Source organism: Enoplosus armatus, chromosome 14 (assembly GCF_043641665.1).
Source record: "Enoplosus armatus isolate fEnoArm2 chromosome 14, fEnoArm2.hap1, whole genome shotgun sequence".
NCBI classification, from domain to species: domain Eukaryota; kingdom Metazoa; phylum Chordata; class Actinopteri; order Centrarchiformes; family Enoplosidae; genus Enoplosus; species Enoplosus armatus.
The window spans coordinates 4,812,887-4,827,812 of record NC_092193.1 but is presented as its reverse complement, the minus strand read 5'-3'; the positions used below and the strand labels follow the sequence as shown (position 1 = coordinate 4,827,812).

At 45.6% G+C, this 14,926-nt stretch overlaps 2 protein-coding genes across 3 annotated transcripts in view; both read right to left on the bottom strand.

Moving 5' to 3' along the window:
- Positions 1 to 993, bottom strand: part of atp1a2a (ATPase Na+/K+ transporting subunit alpha 2a) — a 36,217-nt gene extending 35,224 nt beyond the window's left edge. For both annotated transcript variants that reach the window (XM_070918280.1, XM_070918281.1), the window contains exon 1: positions 485 to 993. In XM_070918280.1, coding sequence (XP_070774381.1) covers positions 485 to 520 — 36 coding nt within the window. In that variant the 5' untranslated portion in view covers positions 521 to 993. The remainder of the gene's footprint in view (positions 1 to 484) is intronic.
- A 2,380-nt stretch (positions 994 to 3,373) lies between these two features.
- mpz (myelin protein zero) lies at positions 3,374 to 14,536 on the bottom strand. Its single transcript, XM_070919482.1, has 6 exons — positions 14,393 to 14,536; positions 12,669 to 12,835; positions 9,756 to 9,969; positions 8,826 to 8,955; positions 8,276 to 8,318; positions 3,374 to 3,460 (listed from the first exon to the last, which is right to left on the bottom strand). Exons 1-6 carry the CDS (start codon positions 14,436 to 14,438, stop codon positions 3,374 to 3,376), a joined length of 687 nt encoding a protein of 228 aa, XP_070775583.1. The 5' UTR covers positions 14,439 to 14,536.
- Positions 14,537 to 14,926: the final 390 nt, after the last annotated feature.

Below are 14,926 nucleotides of genomic sequence, written 5' to 3'. Positions count from 1 at the left end.
TAAATGTAAAAAAAATTAAGAAGCTCCAGTCATTTCAAATAAAGGAAGGTTATTGTGCAACTATGACTAATACAGTTCATAATACATACAAAACACTTTTTAAAAGGCATTTTAATGCTGTTTGTCTTATGTCAGGTGTCTGTGTGGCTTTGCTGAAAAAGAAGAAAACATTCTAACTAATCCATTTGACTGGATAGTTAAACAGCGACTAGTGAAACAGATCTCCAGTTATAAAGATGTGGATTTTAGCACCTCCATTCCCGTTATGAATTTTAAAGGAACATTCAAGTCTACACTATCCACCCTGCATATCAAGCACGCAGATCGCAATCCATCTTTGGCTCAGGGTTGGGGAAGGAGCACCTTTAAAAGAAAGCTCTGGGGGAAGAGCAGGCTCTATCTGTAGTGATACATATGGATTTTTGGCTTGGCTTAACACGCCAGATAAGTCTCTTCCTCCAAAGCTTTCTCCCACAGCAAGCACCTTCCTCCCCTTTTTTTTTTTTCTCCCCAGCCACATCGCTGAATCTGAGGCTAACCGAACCCTTATCCACCCCTCATCTTCTCTCCGACGCCGCACGACAACCTCGATTTCCCTTCATCTCGGAATAAAAACGTGCACCAAAGAGACAGCCACACAGTACCTTCAATAACACACAAGGTCAGAAATATAATGACATATTCCATCGAATACAATTACATTTCTTCCCTGCCTCGATAAACATATTCTTACATGTGTACACATGTAAAAAATGTCTCAGAATACATTATTTGCTTTACTTAAGGTGACATACTGTTGTTTTTTTGCTTTATATCAAATCTCATTTTTAACACTCTCAACTAGACACACATATACATAAAACACGCGTCGTATTTGCGACGGGAAAGAGCTAGCTAGATTATAAGTTTCTGTTTGGCGTCTTCAGTGAGAACTAAAGGCGGATTTCTGCCCATGGGTTTCCTTCCTTTGCCAGTAGGGGGCAGAGGAGAGCATTTTGGCATTCGAACCAGCAGAAATGAGACAGTAAAGGGTCGGAGGAAAGAGGGAAGGCGGGCTGGCAGGGGACATGCCTTTGGGGGAGGTGGCATTTTGAAGGGCAAGTGAGAGGGCGTTCGTCGATCATTGGGCAAGACCGAGGGAGGGGAGGGAGATGTCCGTCACCGAGTTTGAAAAAGAGAGGAAGAAGGACGAGGAGGAGGAGGAAGGACAGAAGAGAGGAAAAGAGGAGCAGAGCATTGAGCTGTAGGCCTGGCATTCAGATAAGGAGAGGCTTAAAGAGTGGAGTGGATTGTGTATAGGCCTTTTCTGTGGGGGAATAATACAGTGCAGAGTCAGACGACAGGAAGAGGAAGAGATAAAGGAAGCCAAAGACGTAAGGACAGAGGGAACGAAACAGGGGTTCGGAGGGAGGAGATGAATCCCAAGATGGGAGCAAAGATGAAGAGTGAAAAACAAAGGAGTGAAGACAGCAGAGGAGGCAGGGAGGGAGGGAGGAAGATGTAGAGAGAGATATCTCGTTACCAGCACGTGCTAAAATAATTAGCCCTGGGTTGGCGAGGAGAAACACGCAGGCGGATTAGCTGGACCTAAAATAACTCTGAGAGCACGGAAGCTGCACCTCTTCCTGGTAAGCCCTTTTGTCAGACGTCCGCCAGCCCTCGGGGGCCGTGACGTCATTCCAGGTCGTCAGTCGCCGGCCTTCGAGTCAACAGCGGACAGCCTCATGCACTCAGGCACAAGCAGCACAGCAGGCCCCCCCCCCTGCCCACCCTGCTCACCTCTTTCTCTTTCTCCCCCCCTCCCCTGTCGGCTGAAAAATGTGCAGCTGTTACAGTAAGCCCGTACACTCTTATAGGGCCAGAAATAGCCCCCTTTAGCCAGGGCAGGGACACGGCGACAACCTCCATTAGCTCAAATGTGAGAGGATTGAATCACCCCGAGCTCGAGGGCTTGAACCTCTATCTACGCCGGCTGAGAGCAGGAATCATATTTCTCTCCCACTATCACTCTCCTCTCCTTCTCTGTCTCTCTTTTTCTCTATCTGAAGTCCAGAGTGCACTCACAGCTCCGCTCAGTGTCTGTGATTGAGTCGTAAACATTAAGGAGGAAGATTCAGGGGACTCTAAACACAGAGGGATGTCTTTCGGGCTCCTCTTAAGGATGTTATGTGCGTAGTTAGGCCTTAAACAGTTTTACAGTTTGTCCAATGAGTGCATATAGGGTCTCCGATGAGACGTTGTAAAAATTATTTGACACTGTTGCCACTGATATAGTAGGACTATTCTTACAGCCAGTGCTGTCTTGAAAGAGTAGAGATAATGGGAAATAATGGGGGTTGCATCAGGCTGGGCAGAAAAGGAGGGAGCAGACTAGAGGAGTGGAGGCAGTCATGGAGAAGTCAGACCTTTATCTATAGGAGAAAGAAAAGGAAGAAAAGAGGGAGAGGAAGAGAGAGAAGAAGAGAAACAGGATAGAGCAGTTAGCATATAAATCACTTCTGTAATTTGAATTAACAAGAAAGTCAGGAAATTCACAGTGAAAGAGGAAGAAATGGGATAGGAGAGGGAAAAGAATGAAGATCAGTGTGAGGGGAGAAAGTTAGAGTTTGACACGGCGCCTCCGAAAAAAAAGCAAATTGGCTTGTCCCCGCAGCTTGGGATTCGTGATGCGTATCGGACGCACTTGGAGAAAGCTTTTTCGGTGGATAGGATCACAATGAAGGGAACCAGAAAGGCAAAACCCGGAGAGCAGGTTTTTTTAGATTTTGTTATCAAACCCGGCCGTCTTAGGGTCTCGCCTCAAATGGTATATCTTATGACCTGACAAAAGAAGTCGTGGTGCCGGCTGGTGTAAGAGATTATCACCACATCTTAGATCTCGGCCCATATAGCTGCGTCTACAGTCGTCAGCCTGTGACAAGAGCAAGATATGATTTGACTCATTTATTCAGGGACTCAGGTTGGCGTTGTGGTGGGTGTAAAGTAGGTTTGTGGTTTAACTCTCCTGCTGTCTGCTCAGTTCGGCTTCCCACTCTCTTATCCTCGACGGCTCCCTCCCCCCCTTGGCCTCCCCCGCCTCCCTGTTGGTCTACTATTTGAAGGTGAGCTGGTTGGCGAGCTGGGAGAGGAGGCCGAGAGGTTTGGGCCTCCTTATCCCACCCTCACCACCGGGCCCCTCTTCCCCATTTTTGCGGGTCAGTTCCAGCTCGATGGTCATCAGCACCCGTCCTGAGCCGTCCTCCCCTCCGCCCCCCACCTTCGCTGTCTTTCTGACTATGGTTCGCTGCTGTTGCTTGGGCTGAGCCTTCGCCACCGCCTGGCGAACGGGCTGGAGCAGCCGACCGGCAAGCCCGCCCCAGCCCCTCCCCGTATCCTATTTCTTATCCTTGCGTGACTCCTGCTTCTTCTTTTCCGAGGCGGCCGCCTTCACCTTGGAGGGGTCGGCGGGAGGAACGGGGCCCTGTGGGGGAGGAGGGAGAGGGGGTCGGGGGGAGAACAGGGGAGGAGAGTCACTTCAGGAGGAAAGGAGCGTGAGGGAGAAAGAGAGAGAGAGGGTAAGGAGGGAGGGGTGAGATGGGTGCGTTAGAGATGAGAGGATGAGAGTTGGGGTTAGCAGGACGGGTGGAGCTGTGTGAAGAGGAGAGAAAAACACATGTAGGAGGAAGAGGTGAGAGTCAGACATACAGAGAGACAGATGGGGGTGAGGAGGTAGAGAGACAGTCCTTTTAGGGGAGGGGGTAGCAAGTGAGGGGGGGCGGTGTCCAGAGCTGTAAGGGGGTGACAAAACAGGTAACCATGCGTTAGGATGGGACACAGTGGCAGGCAGGCTCCATACACCTGTGACAACTGAGAGACAATTGATCAATAACACACACACACACACACACACACACACACACACACACACACACACACACACACACACAGACACACAGACACACACACACACACACACACACACACACACACACACACACACTATTTTAGATACTTGGCGATATCAACATCATCTCGCTGTTGTTTTCCCTCAGTCTCCCCAGTAAGTATTAATTTTGCAATTCTTAGATAAATATATTAAAACCAGTAAAACCTGACTGAAGAGTGACGTCTAGGTTACATTTCAACTGTTGTTGAAACATAATGCCAGTGACTATATTTCAGCATAGTTAGGACATGCAACACAATGAAATATAGTCATTAGAAGGTTGTTGAAGCAACGGTTATATGTAACCAAGATCATTGAACACCACATATAAAACCCTCAATAACCTGACCTCATTTGAGTGATTAAAATCTAGCCTTTTTCATATATTAGAAATATATTTGTTCTTGCTTTAAAGTTTATTTTGTTATTCAAATGATGTTTTGTCTTGTTTCTTTCCTTCTTGTGCTTTTGTGCTTAAATTGTCTAAATGCATAAATTATGAAAATCCATCGTCTTGTCAGGACCACTTCATCCTGTTGCCAATAAAATATGTTCCAAACATTTAACCTTTCAACAACCCTTTCAAATGCACTTTAACCTAGATACCTACTATAAATGCTGATTGTCCTGCAAATCAACACATCTCTGCATACTGAGTCTCACATTTAGACTTCTAGAGTAACACTAAAAACTTCTTTCCAAGGAGAAAAATTAAACTGTTTAAGGGCAAGCTGCACTTCAAGACACAATGCCTTATACATTTAGAGAGGGTGACTACATGGAAAGGAAATATTTGTTTACAAAACGTGTAATTTGGCTATTTAATGAATAATTAAAGTTTACAGGGGATTAAATTATTTGTTATAGATCTTCCAGACCGTTTTGCTGTAGCCGTGGGTGCAGATGGACCTGCTTGACTGTGATATTTTTTAAAAAGGCCAACATCAGCTTCAAATATTCATCTAAATAGAACTTATATAATTCACCCATTCACTCCCACTCATTCTGTATATTGTCTGTGCAGTGTCTAAAAACATCTCTAAGGAAAAATCTATAAGAAGGAAGAGGAGGAATGAGTGGAAAAAGGAAGTAAAGTGCGACTTCACTTGTGCACAACAAATCCATCAGCAAAGGACCGGACAGAAAGGAGATAAGGTCAAGGTAACACTTAACTTTATAATAGCTGTATGCAAGTGCATTAACCTGTGAGTTAACCTATTGAAAAGTATCACAAGTGCACGATAATGCTCTGATGGGGCTTAATGAAACCTCACTCATACGGTATGTAATAGCTTTCACAATACTGTGTACTTTTAACACTCTGCCACAGGTTAAACTACAGGCCAGTACACCGTTTTAAAGTGTTACAGAAGACAGTCAGAGTGAATAGTAAGCATGCTGGTTCTGAGGTTGAGAAATACTACCTCTGATACATCAGGTTAGTCAACGGTGGAAAGCACACCAGAGGCTGCTTCTACCCACTAAAGCTTCGACTAATAATACCCCACTGATTGCATTAGAAAATGTATCATCTTTAGTTATGCACTGTGCAATAGCAGCACACAATCTGATGAGACAGCAATCGAGGCGTTCGCTGGCTACCATCCGGCTCGGCGGGGCAGCTACGCAACCCAGCCGGTGTCATTACCCTTCGATCATACTTACATTCTCTCATACATCATTGTATTGTTTACCATTATGCATCCCACAGTAGGCTGTTTTTGGTGCACTGTATTGCAGAGCTCCCACGCTAATGACAGGGCTGCCTCGTAAACACACTTGAGCCTGCTTAGGCAGAATGCAGCGCCACCCTTGTTACAGGGGCTGCACACACTTCAAAGAAAATGTGGGTACAGTGGCAAAATAGGAGGGACTGGTGGGGAGGTAGACAGATAGGTAAGTGGCTGCGTCCCCTGCTGCATACTAAAGAGAGACGGTGACAGGTGAGGAGGGAAATTGAGAGGTAGATGAAGAGTGAGAGGTAGTGATTTTCTGTCCAGAACCGAAGCAGATCAGAACCCAGAAGACCTGAGGAGGGAGAGGAGAGAAACTGGAAAGGGAGCGAGGTGGTGGTGGTGGTGGTGGTCGTGGTGGTGGTCGTGGTGGTGGGGAGGAAGGTGAGGGAGGATCGACAGAGCGAGAGGGGGAGTAAAAAAAGGAAGAGGAGAGGGGGAATTACAGACAGATAGATGCTTCTCATGGTCAGCGAGGAAGTCAAAGGCACGGAGAGGCGGGAGGTGGGGAAGGAGAGGAGGAGGAGGAGGATGCGACTGAGAAGAGGGAGACAGGGGACCGGATAAAAGGAATGTGAATGAGGGAGCGAGGGAGGGAGTGAAGTGAAGTGAGTGGGGGGGGGGGCAATTGGGGAATGGAAAGAAGAATGGGTGGGTTGTGTGTGTGTGTGTGTGTGAGAGCTCAGATCGATACCGAGTGCACTCAATTATCATTCCAGTACAGTATGTGTGTTCATTCCTGTGAGCTTTCTTATGTGTGTGGCTGCGGGGTAAACTCCTCTCCCACAACTCCACCTAATGGGGAGTAGCACACACCACAGGGTTCCTTTGTCTCTCTGTCTCACTCACTCCCTCACCCACAGCCTTTTGGAGATTTGTAGTGCAAGCCCAGCAAACAGAATAACGAAGATGGTGAGGCTGATACAGAATTGTGTTGTGTCAGCAGAGCCTCCTAATAAGGGCTATTTGATCAAACAACCACTTATGAGCACACTATAAAATCCCACGAGTCCTCTGTGTGCGGCGTAGCTTCAAGAGAGGAATCAGCTCGGAGCAAAAAATAAATAAGAATAAAAAAAATAAGGGAGTGTGAGCTCAGATGGAATAGCTGCTTTTGCTGTATATTTTTCTTCCAAGCTAAGACTTGTAGGAGAGTAACTGTAAATGACAACATTGTCAAATATTTCAGTGTCCTTTTGGCGGCGAGTTATTTATTCATATATGCACTGTCACCCGCCGCAGGCACTTGAGAGCAACTGACTGCAGCTCAAGAGTAACCTGACAATCATACGACAGTAGAAAGGAAAGAAGAAGACAGAGGGAGGAAGAGCGGCTCCGGGGAGATGAGAATGAGCGCACTTGTTTGTGGTAGGGGGAAGGGTTGGCCCTCGCTGGTGTCGCCCCCTAGGTTTGAGCCACATGGGCAAGATGGCGGACTCCTTACCGCCGGCGGAAGCCCGCAGTCGCAGCTGCTGCCTCGTCTTTACATTAGCTTACACCTGCGGCTAAATGGCGCTCTGTCTCAATAACACCTTTGATCGTCTCTCATTTCAAAGCTGATTTTTTGATTTAGAAAAACGCCTTGAACTCAAATCCCTTGACTTCCCTTTTTTCATTATCAGCATGCAAGGCGTACAGTCGATTACAATACACCCCCGCAACCATCCAGCCCCCACATTACCAAGGAGTAATCAAACAGAACTTGCCCTGGTGGCTTGTATTCACAAAAGAATACAAGCCACCAAAATGTCTGATTAATCCACCACTTGAGGGTATCACACTCCCATGAGGAATAGAGGGGGAAAAAAAATACCCCAAATCCTTGGCGCAGCGGTGTAAAACCACTGATAACAGCCCACACCATAATAGGCCCAGTGATTTTCATTTGACTCCCAGTGAGCGAAATCAGCAGCTCCCGTCCATTTCCCCACTGCGAGCAAATCACAGTCTCCATTCAATACAGCAATAGCATTAGGGCCGTAACATGGCCTCAGCCATTTCACAGTCGCTGGTTTGATTTTTGCCCCGTGGCTGTTTACTTGCGCCGTGCTGTTTGGCCCCCCTGCGGCAGCTGAAGGAGGGGTGAGGGCCACGAGAGAGAGCGAGAGGAGGAACAGTAAGGGCTTTAAAGCACCTCAAACGCTGAGATGGCACTAGTATTTTAACAGCTTGAAAACTGTTATTAGTGTTTGCCGGGAAGAGTTTGAGTGACATGTTATTTTGTTGTTGATATGTTGCTCCGAGGAGGAGACGGCTAAGTGTGCGGACATATTGGAGCTGCTTGGGCTGGCGTTGGGGGAATGCGATTATGACACTGTGCGGTTATGCACTGTCATGTTGGATGTGTAGTTTTGTGCGTCTGCACTGCAACAGAATAGATGAATATTCCTTCTGACACGTTTCCTGAGCCTCAGAAATATTCAAACACTGAATGCTATTGTAATCTCTCCAAAAGAACGTCATTTTACAATTTAGCGCCTGAATATGACAGCAAACCAAGCTGTTGCTTTTGGAGGTGTCAACTGGGTGTGTACATGTGATGGAGGGTGTGAGATCAAGAGGCAGAGGAAGAGGAGGAGGAAGAGGGGAGATGGAGGAAGGAGAGGAGGGAACTTGCCTGTCTCTGCTGTGATCCCTCTTTCTTTTTCTTGCCATGTTTGCTGGAGGGGACAAAAAAAAGACAATGTCAGGATGTCGAATCTATCTCTCCCTCCAGTGGTCACAGGGCAGCATTGCCTGGCAGCCATCATAAAGAGAGCATCAACTTAATCTACTGGCCCTGTCTCAAACACAGCCCCCAGGTGCTAGACGCGTAAAGATCTTATAAGATTGGATAGGTATAAGCAAGATGATGGATCCATCAACTTCATGATCTAGTGGATTATCCACTCAGAAACCTTCGCCTCACCACTTTTAATCATCTTGCTTTGGACCTACGCAGTACTGTTTTTAGATTAAATCTAAATGATAGATCATTATCTGTCTCTTTCCAGCTGACTAACTTCAAATCTAAACCTCGCACACCCAACCAAATCAAATCGTGGCACGGCCGCTATGCCAGCTTGGCCACGCAGGTGTCGGTGCCAGGGATGGGCTCTGGCCTCAGCTCCAGTCCCTGGCAAAGACCCCACTGGCAGAGCGCCGCCGGCCACAGGCCGGTCACTGACCTGACACTGAGGCTGAAGACGCGGCGCGCCACCAGGAATCTCATCAGGTAGTAGATGACCACAATGAGCACCAGCAAGCCCAGCACCACCCCGATGATGGCTCCTGTGATCACACCAGCCTGGATGGGAACTGTGGACGGAGGAGAGGAAAAAGACAAGAGTGTTAGAGGCAGGAGATCGAGCAGAGGAGAAGGATGAAAAGGAGGAACAGTAGAAAGCAAATGACAGAGAGGTTTGGAGCGTTCAGAAGAAAAAGGAGGAAAGAGAAACAGTAAAGCGGTGAGTGGGGGAAGAAAAGATGTTGTCATAGGAGGGAGGAAATGGACAGGAGAGCAAAGCAAGGAACAAAGCTGGAAGGAATGAGAGATGAAATAATAGAAAAGGAGAGCAAAGGTAAAATAAAGGTGAAAGATGAAGAATACAAGTGCAGCAGAGGCAGAGAAGGAGATAGATAAGGTAGAAGAAAGGTGAGAGCAGGGATAGAGTCATGGAGGGAGAAGGTGGGGGAAGGGATGAGACGGTGGAAGACGATGGAAAAGGGGGAAGGACAGAGAGATGGGAAGAGAAGGCAAGGAGGACGGTGAGGAAAGAAGTGAAAGGGAGGCAGCGATAGCAATCTCAAACAGAGAAAGATAAAATTGTAATTGATTTCATTTAACGGGAAGTGCGAGGAATTCTAAACGAGGCAGCGCGACGACTGGTCTGAACACAGTACTCGCTTTAGTCTGTTGCACAGCGCAAATTGAGATTAATGTCAGACTTTGGGATGATTATAACAACAATTGAGAACAGTTGGCTTCTGACGAAAAAAATTCACCAAAATGTGCCATATGGGTTATGAGCTAATGAGCAGACACAGATGTAAGACAATGCAGGCATTAGACTTTACATACTGGGGAATTTGATTTTGCGGAGGAACCCCCATCTCACCCTTTTCAAACACCAGCAGGCGGACGCTGGAGGGCCGGCCCACTATGTCAGGGGGGTTCTTGGCGTCGCAGGTGAAGGTGCCATTGTCGTTGAAGTCCAGGTTCTTGATCAGGATGGAGCCGTCGCGGCGGCCCGGGTTTCCCACGAACTCCACCCGGTCCCTGAACGGGCCCTTGTTGTCGACATAGGCGGCACCACCAGTGTAGTGGAAGATCTGAAGGACAGAGAGGACATTGTACTGCTGATACATGTGGTGTCACCATAATGACATGTATTTACCCAAGAGCAACTGCTGCATTTAACTGCGTGCATTTGATGTGTTTTGCATTTGAGGTAAATGTAGCTTCTTTTTTTTTTTTTTAATGGAGGCTCATAGGTTGTTGCGCCCTGTAGTGGTTAAAGTTGCATTCAAATTTCATTGTCATGTACAGGGTCATGACAAAAATGTAGGAGTCTAGTCTGCACCAACAAGTACAGCTGGGTAACAAACCACAATACCTGTTTTGGCACTGAATGAAATGTAGCACTGAGTATTGAAACCTGTCAAATTCCGAAAGTTGAAATGAAATCTGGTCATATCGGTAATCCTACTTGTTCTTTGATCAGATAGTTCCTGAATCAAACCTGCAATAGCTGATTTTTTTGGTCACTTGGGGGCAGTGGAAGCAAGATCTAAACACGCTATAAAGTTGACGTGGTAAACTTGTTAGCAAACAGTTGCTTATTTAGACAAAGATGCAGGGCAACATTGGCATTCATTTGTATTTCTGTCCACCTGGCGAAGTCCAACATTGACTCTTTTAGCTCTGTGTTGGTCTCCCTCCCAACACCTGAGGGAACATGTCTGGCTTTTTAGCTGCCAAATGGTTTTTGGTCTTGGGAAGGTAGTTTACGGTGGACTTCGTCACTGAAACAGCCGAGAGCACAGACAGTGAACCAAAACAATGAGCTGAAAGGAGCTAAAATGCTTCTTGGAGCTGAGGGACACTACAGAGTCAGGGGATAATGGAGTTTATGATTAATTAGCTAAGAGGGACAACTTTCAAAATACACTAATTTGATCCATTGTTAATATAAAATATTGACTGGGGCAGCTTTAAGTCAATATTTTACCAATTTTAGATCATTTTAGGTTTTAAGTTCTTGTGGTTAGACATCATAGAAGTATTTTGAACCTTTTTTTTTTGTTTTGTAGAAAAACATGTTTACCATTATATTTCTATCAGTGAGGTACTGAAAAAGATATTGTTTTAGTATTACACCAAAACTCAGGACTATTAGCACTGCTATTGACAAATTCTGAATGATACTCAACCCAATGGCAGATGACAGCCAAAGCAAAAGCTAATTGAGCCTCAATGGGCAGAGGGGTACAACTGGGGTAAGTGCTGACGCCCCCAGACTCCACAAGGTCAAGGTCAAATTTGGTTGATATTTTGGTAAATGATTAATTTAGATTCGCAGCACACGTCTAACTGAAGGTTTGAGGCCTGTGAAACCCTGTAGGAGAGCCATCCATGAATTATACACAGCCTTTCACATAATATGAACAGGGTCAACATGTCAGAAATCAAATACGGCATTTTAAAAGGACAAATGCACCATGAAAACTGATAGACATATGAAACTGTAAATCTGTCCAGGCGGGTAGAGAAATGAGCGACAGAAGATAAGTGGGGGGAAAAAAAGAGCAGAGAAATCTAGTTTCAAAGTGAGGGCACTGCAGGAGACGGATGAAAGCGAAGGAGGTGAGGGGAGGAGATAATGAGAGAGGAGGGGAGGGACAAAGAAGGGCTGGGGAGGAGGAGATTAAGGGAGGTGGACAGAGGGAGGCGCAGTCAGGACGGGGAGATAGAGAGATTAGAGAGATGGCAGGACGATAAGGGCAGGGAGAGTGAAATTAAAGAGCAGGAGGCAGGTGAGGCAGCAAGAGGAGTGGGAAGATTAGGAGAGAAAGTTTCTCTGTGCTTGTTGTTTCCTTCTTTAAGTTGATACCTGAATAGTGCACCTGAGTGTGTGATGACATTTTAAATATTCACACAGTCCTGTATTTGTCAGATTAAACCAGGATTCCTTTTTGAAAATTCGCAAGTATCCTGTTCGGTGAAAGTGCTCTAAAAACTTACTCTGAATTCATGCATTTATCCATCCTGCAGCGAAAATGATCAGTCATGTTTAAATCCAGAGATCCCTCATATTAAAGCTGCACAAACCAAGTTCGCAAGAGATCCCAAATTGATCAAATGTATAGTTTCAAGGACTTCTCTACCCACAAATCATGCCATCAGTGACATCAGTACACCAGCCCTTCCTCTCACTAAATTTCTGCTCCTCTTCGTGCCTGGTGGGGGCGGAGATGGTGAAAACAAAAAACTCTTTTGGCAGAAGACGCAGCCATTGTTGGCGAGTCTACATGTCGCTACAAAAGATGTTTTTGTATTTCTTTCTTAAATACTTATTTGTAGCTTCTTGAATGACATAAACGGAGTACACACACATTACAATTTCATTTATGAAAAGAAGGAGAAAAGGGGAGGGGATACTCCTCTGGTGTACTTCCCCTTAATGGTTTATGCTAAATATCTGTCTCTTTAGCTGCTAAATGCTCCACTACTTAGTCGCTACCGTTTGGACAGTGTACAGTTGGTTATCAGAGCTTTTTCCACTGAACACAACGCCGATGAAGACATGAGAGAGCAGCTTTAATGGGATGTGACTCATGCTGAAGTTTTGTAGAGATTTACGGATTGCTTTACAAGTTGCTTGATTGTGTTAATTTGACACAACAGCACATTTTCTTTACAGGATGATGATATGATCAGATGATAATACACCTTATCAATATGTAGCCTATAGTTTGTGTTGTTTGTGTGTGTGTGTGTGTGTGTGTGTGTGTGTGGATTTGTATATTACAGAGATGCTGTCCCGGGACCCATCAGGCCTGTATGTCCAGGAGAAGGTGACGTCCTCCGAGGTCCAGCGCCAGGAGAAGAAGGAACAGGACAGCCGGATGTCGGAGCCCACCAGGGCGTGCCGCTCCCAGCCGGTGTAAATCACTATGGCCTGGGACTGCTCAGGCACTGGGGGACACAAGGCAGGTGGATATGGTCAATTCACAAATAGACCCACCCATCTACACCACCACAAGATAAAAATATTCTGGGGGTTCAATATATTTAATATTGCCTTAAGTAGTGGCTTTATTATTCAGTCTGAGTGCCATTTATGGCAGAAAATCATTAGAATTGTAACCTCAAAAAGCTTTTTTATTGTTGTTGACTTGATTAGCAAGTTTGAGAACAAACAACACCATGTCTGCATAGTTATCTAAATGAGTGGAATATACACAAACTGATCGATATATCCTCGTTTTGTTATACTTTTGATCTAAATAGTCCCTACATTCCTGAACACACCCTGCTGTAATCATGAGATAGTCAAATGTACAAAGCATCACTCATATTGCTGTTGGTTAGTTTTCTCCTTGAGATCAGTAAAGCAAATAGATTGGATATTAGATATGCACCAAGACACACACCGTTAAACTGCACATTTAGTGGTGTCATATCCGCCATTGATTCAGACATGCACTCGGATTATTACTGGAATATCGGTGCTAGTCTCTAAAAGTCAAAGGGGAACATCATTTTCTACATTAATATGGATTATGTTGGCTTAATCGTGTGCACTGTTTATGCTTTAATGATCGATGTTAATTTGGTTTTGGCTGCAAAATCAATATTTTGTTTCCCTCAAAACGCACTCAGCATCACAAACAACCACCAAAGCCCCTGGGAGCTGCACACTGCTGCCACTCTAACATTAGCCGGAACAACATCATATTTGTATTGCTCAGTTTCACGTAAAACGTGTGAATGGGCCACCTCGAGTCACAGTATTCTCATAGCTACAGTCACACTAATGCCCCTAGTGTTGTGGAGCTTTCTGCCTCCTTTAACACCCGGAGAGTAAAGTTCACAGCTTTCACCGCGAGCATCCTTGAGCGAACGTCATTACTGCAGCCTGCCTCTGCGCAGCTTGTCAATGAAATCACGCCTGACATTTTTAATTAAAATTCTGACAAAAACTGCAGATATCTGACAGGAGTGGCACACAGAGAGAGCAAAAACTCTGCCAGTTTAAAAGTCATATCAGTGCTCTTTAACATTGCAAGCTTAGAGACACCTGCTTTATAAGAGGAGCACAGATCCTCCTATAAAGCATGGGCCATTGACCATGATGCACGTGAGGATGAGCAATATCCTCCACACGTGTCCCAATGGCTTTTTTTTAATTACACCGATAGGTAAATATTAAGTTATTAATTGAAATGCTATGGTTTAGTATTAAGCCAGTGTAGATGGAGATATTACATTTTAGCAGAAGATCAATTAATTCACTGCTAAGCCTATTGGCCCTTTTTATTATCATCAAGTCCATCAGTCTTCAGGTAAGCACTGAAGAAAAAAAGCACAGAAAAGGCCCTCATCATATCCTCATTTAACCTTTAACCCCACATCAGTGGAAAGATAATTTCTACATCTTCACTCTCCACAGATGAAATTCAGTGTGGGACTTCTTCTTTGAGACCTCATCAAAATAAGACTTAATAAAGAAGATTCATTCTTTCTTTTTACCTATTCCCAGGAGGACAACCGACGCCAGCGCCAAAAACGTCAGCATGGTTTCTGGCTTCTACGGAGCTCCCAAAAGACTGATGCCGCAGGACCTGACAGGAGTCTGTCGAGGAAGAGTCCCACTCTGGAGGGAGTGTGAGTGGAAGGAGGAGAAAGAAAGAAAGAGAGTGGAGGGGTGCAGGATGCCAGGACAGAGGGCTTCAAAACAGGACAACAACAGGAAACCCACTGTCCCGTGGTTTATACCCAACCACACCCCTCGCCCCGGCCCGGCCCATTCGTCCTCTCCACACCCCCACCCCCACCCCTCCTGCCATTTCTCTTCATTTCGTCCTTCATTGAAACAAATTACACACATTATCTTTTGAAGTGGGAGAAAAACGCAGGCGAGATGCACCTGCGCCGTACAGTAGCTGGTGAATTAATTGGGTAAACAATAGGCAACTTGGGGCGAATTTGCAAACTCTGTGCAGCATTACACCATGATGAATGTAATCTGTTAGTTAACACCCTCACTGTGATGTTATTGAGCTG

Excerpts from the sequence above, each read along its gene's own strand:
- mpz (XM_070919482.1), bottom strand. The coding sequence starts at position 14,438 with ATGCTGACGTTTTTGGCGCTGGCGTCGGTTGTCCTCCTGGGAATAG. Across the intron at positions 8,956-9,755 it reads CCTGCTGGTGTTTGAAAAGG|TTCCCATCCAGGCTGGTGTG; the intron begins GTGAGATGGGGG and ends CTCCGTCCACAG. Across the intron at positions 8,319-8,825 it reads GTCTTCAGCCTCAGTGTCAG|CAAACATGGCAAGAAAAAGA; the intron begins GTCAGTGACCGG and ends TGTCCCCTCCAG.